Here is a 3,505-nt window from a genome sequence, read left to right as displayed (position 1 = left end):
TTCAGCAGAGGCCTAGACCGCTTAGACTGTCCCGTACTTCGGAGAATGGAAGATGAGAAGTAGGTCCCAGGGCCCCTCCAACTCTACTTAAAAATCTAGCTTTTATTTGGAAATAAAACTAACAGGCATGGCCAGCTCTGATGGCCCCGAAAATCACGTAAGATCATTTTGGAAGCAGGCTATTAGTTAAGTTTGGGGAGAGTGGAGGAAAGAGAAAGCAAATCCATTGTTGCCATAACTCCTTAAAAGCCTGCTAACACTGAGAGATGAATATTGCAACAATATTTTTATATCAAAATAAAGAAGTTCAAACACAAGTACTGCATCACTGAACGCAAGGCAAGACAACAAACATACATGGCTCAGATGTACATTTTGGAGTCAGATAAGTAGCATCATATTAATTGTTCAGCATTAAGGACTCAAACCCTTTCAACTAAGAGTCATTTAGGAAACCAAAATGCTTAAGCAGTGAGGTTTACTGAAGTTTCACAATCTGTTATTAGCTCTGAATTTTTCCAAGAATCTCATAGCACACTAAAAAAAAACCAGTAACTTGGAAGTAGCATGAGGGTTTGTATTTTTTTTTAGTATTTTTTTTAGTATTTTTTTTTATTTTCTTTTTTTTTTAAGAACTCATTACCTTGTGACATCAAGTGCTTTCTGAACTTTTGCTTGTACAGACCCAAGCAAATCAGCACCCATTTTTTTCAACAGCTGTGTCAGCAGTACAAACAGCCAGTCCTGCAGATCTTCTTTATGGACCTGGATGAAGTCCACCAGTGTCTCCAAAAACATACTGAACACCTAAAAGGCAGAAGAAGATGGAAAGAGGGTAGGATGGGGCAAAAGAGGAAACGACACTGACGTATGCTGAACTTACAAACAAAGAAGAAAGCAGTAAGGGAATCAGAGGCAGAGAAAGGCAGTGTTTTGCAGCCAAGCAGAAAAGAAAAAAAAGGAAAAAAAGAAATCTGTCTTGCTTTTTCATTGGATTTTGATACAAGAGTACATTGGATATGTTAGCCGACTTCTGTAGAAGTTTGACAATTAGGTATTCCATGCAGTTTCGTCAAGAAAAGAAATGCTTACTGTGATGGCTGGCGCAACCTCAATTTTTTCAGTAAAACTTAATTTTTTACTCTTTCAAGCTTTATCATTAAGTTGATTTGACATATTCCTCAAAGACTACAAAAACACTTTCTCTCTAAAACCAAAAAAGCTGCTACAGTTCTTTAGCAAAATATTCATTGTAAGTATCTGCATTACTAAATACTGCATAATCATGAAAGCTGGCCCATTCCTTTACATAAAATATTTGTGGAACAGAACAAGATTCCCTTGCTACTGCAGGTATCCAAACACAAAATTATTCACCAGAGTAGGGAAAAAAAACCCACGATACATTTCAGATTGGCAGGTGTTTAAAACACAGAAGTACTTTGTCTTTCCAAAAACATGTTGTCCATTGTATTCTTTTCAACAAATAATGTTGAATACAATAAATACAAATAATGTTGAAAAGACTGCATTCAGTAAAAAAACAACATGTATTATTGTATTTATAGTAACCTCAGCACTCAGACCAGGAAGAAGGGCTTTTTGGAGGGAAGGGGTAAAGCAGGGCATGACAACTAAGTAACTTTGTTTAAACAGCCTTTTTAGTATCTCACTAATTTTATGTTTTTTGCAAGACCTGTGGTGAAATCAGGATGTATATGCTTTATACCAGTGTGGCCCATGGGTTTCCCATTTCTCTGATAAGAAAAAAGGGTGTTTGGGCTGAAAATGCTACCTTCACAACTGATACGCGCTCCAGCTCCAGCACATAGCTGGGTACAGAAGCAGAAATATTGCTATGATGCAGAGAGGGCTGGAGGGATATTGCCTCCTGAGTATTTATGACATGGATACAAGGTTGGAAATAGCTGCTGCAGAGGTTCCAGCTGCTGGGCTGGAACCCCACATCCTCCTGTGGCTGACATGGCTTGTCATAAGGCCAAATACTGCTGCTTGTCTGTGAGAGTGGATGATCTCAAACTGTGACCATACCTCACACGGCTGCAGAAACCAGTCCACAGAAGTGGGCTTTCTTCCACAGCAGTGATCGAGTATGGAGGAGTCGGCACATGCTGCTGCATGCCTTCATCGCTGAGGAACTTAGATCTCTTTTCATGTTGTTCATCAAACCAGGGTAAGCAAATTCACACCATAAAGTGAAAAAGTCCATACAGGTATCTTTAAAAGAAGTGCCTCAAAATTTACATTAGAAATAAAAAATAAACTCAGATTCTTTCAGGATCTAATAAAGACCAGGGAGAATCTTTTAACAGACATCTTAAATACTGAAAAGCTGTCTTAGAAACAAAACAATACAAGTCCTACTCAACATAAAGCCCATCAGGATGAGCTACTTTAATCAACTTCCCTTTTGGGCCAAACTACATAGAAAATTGTTAAAAAAAAAAAAAAAAAAATGCTAACTCCTCTGCTATCTGTCTAGATTTGTATTCAAGTCTGAGGTTTAAAAATTACCCTCCCAGTAGTGGGCAGAAATTTTTATGCTTGGGATTAGAAATAAGGTCTTCTGTATTCAGCTGAACTGAAACAATATACCACTTCAGGGATGCACAAGTAGTGGGCACGATTGTAAGACCTAGGCAAAAACAAATCCAAAAGTACTTTCTGTATTGTAATATGACAGTCTTCGGATTTCACAGCCCTAATATAAGGGGAAAATATACTGGATGTAGGCGAACAACAAAAAAAATTCTGGTGCTATGAAGATTACACTGGGGGTCTTACAATTGTATTTAAAACCCTTCAAATTAAACTATACAGCTCAGCAGAATTTAAAAAACTGTACCTGTTTCTTCAAGTTTGCAGACACTGACACACACATCTTTTTCATTAAAATGTGCAAGCTGAACAAACTGGTTACAATCTCTTAGTTGATGGAGTAATGTGGACTTCTTATAACACTTTAAACATGTAAAGTTGTTTAAACTGAAATAATTATGAAGTGAATTATGAATCACTACGGCAGAAGTACTCTAAAGATCCTGTGCCAATGTCTTAGCTGTTAAAAATACACGTAACTGAGGACTCAATTTTGTTTTCAAGCTTTGTTTGATATTAGGTTTACCACAGTGAATGTCTGGAGAAAACTCAAACAAGTTGAGTCATTTTGTTGTATTTAAAAAAAAAACCAAAAACCGAATCATACCGTTTTGTCTTAGGCCAAAGCATGAAGAATTTAAGAAGGCCGTAAGAGCATTTAAGGTAAAGGATGAATTTGGAATGGAAAATGGAACTCAACCACCTATATGTTGAACAATGTATGCGGGTAATGCAATTTTTGCAGTTTCCATTTTTATGATGTAAATTAAAATTCTGAAATCAAGCATCTAAAGTTGAAGTTTTTAATAATTTGATAGTGGAAAAAATAAACAGATATGAAAATAACTGTAAGTGATCTACCTTTAAAGTGAATTATTTCAGATGT

General features: G+C 36.6%; 1 protein-coding gene across 7 annotated transcripts in view; it reads right to left on the bottom strand.

Moving 5' to 3' along the window:
- Positions 1-3,505, bottom strand: part of CLASP2 (cytoplasmic linker associated protein 2) — a 151,934-nt gene that overhangs the window by 24,864 nt on the left and 123,565 nt on the right. For all 7 annotated transcript variants that reach the window (XM_009320963.1, XM_009320939.1, XM_009320946.1 and 4 more), the window contains one exon: positions 644-807. In XM_009320963.1, the coding sequence (XP_009319238.1) occupies positions 644-807 (164 nt within the window). The remainder of the gene's footprint in view (positions 1-643; positions 808-3,505) is intronic.

Source organism: Pygoscelis adeliae, unplaced genomic scaffold (genome assembly GCF_000699105.1).
Source record: "Pygoscelis adeliae isolate BGI_AS28 unplaced genomic scaffold, ASM69910v1 Scaffold280, whole genome shotgun sequence".
NCBI classification, from domain to species: domain Eukaryota; kingdom Metazoa; phylum Chordata; class Aves; order Sphenisciformes; family Spheniscidae; genus Pygoscelis; species Pygoscelis adeliae.
Note: the sequence above shows the minus strand (reverse complement) of the source record. Positions and strands in the feature narration are given on the sequence as shown.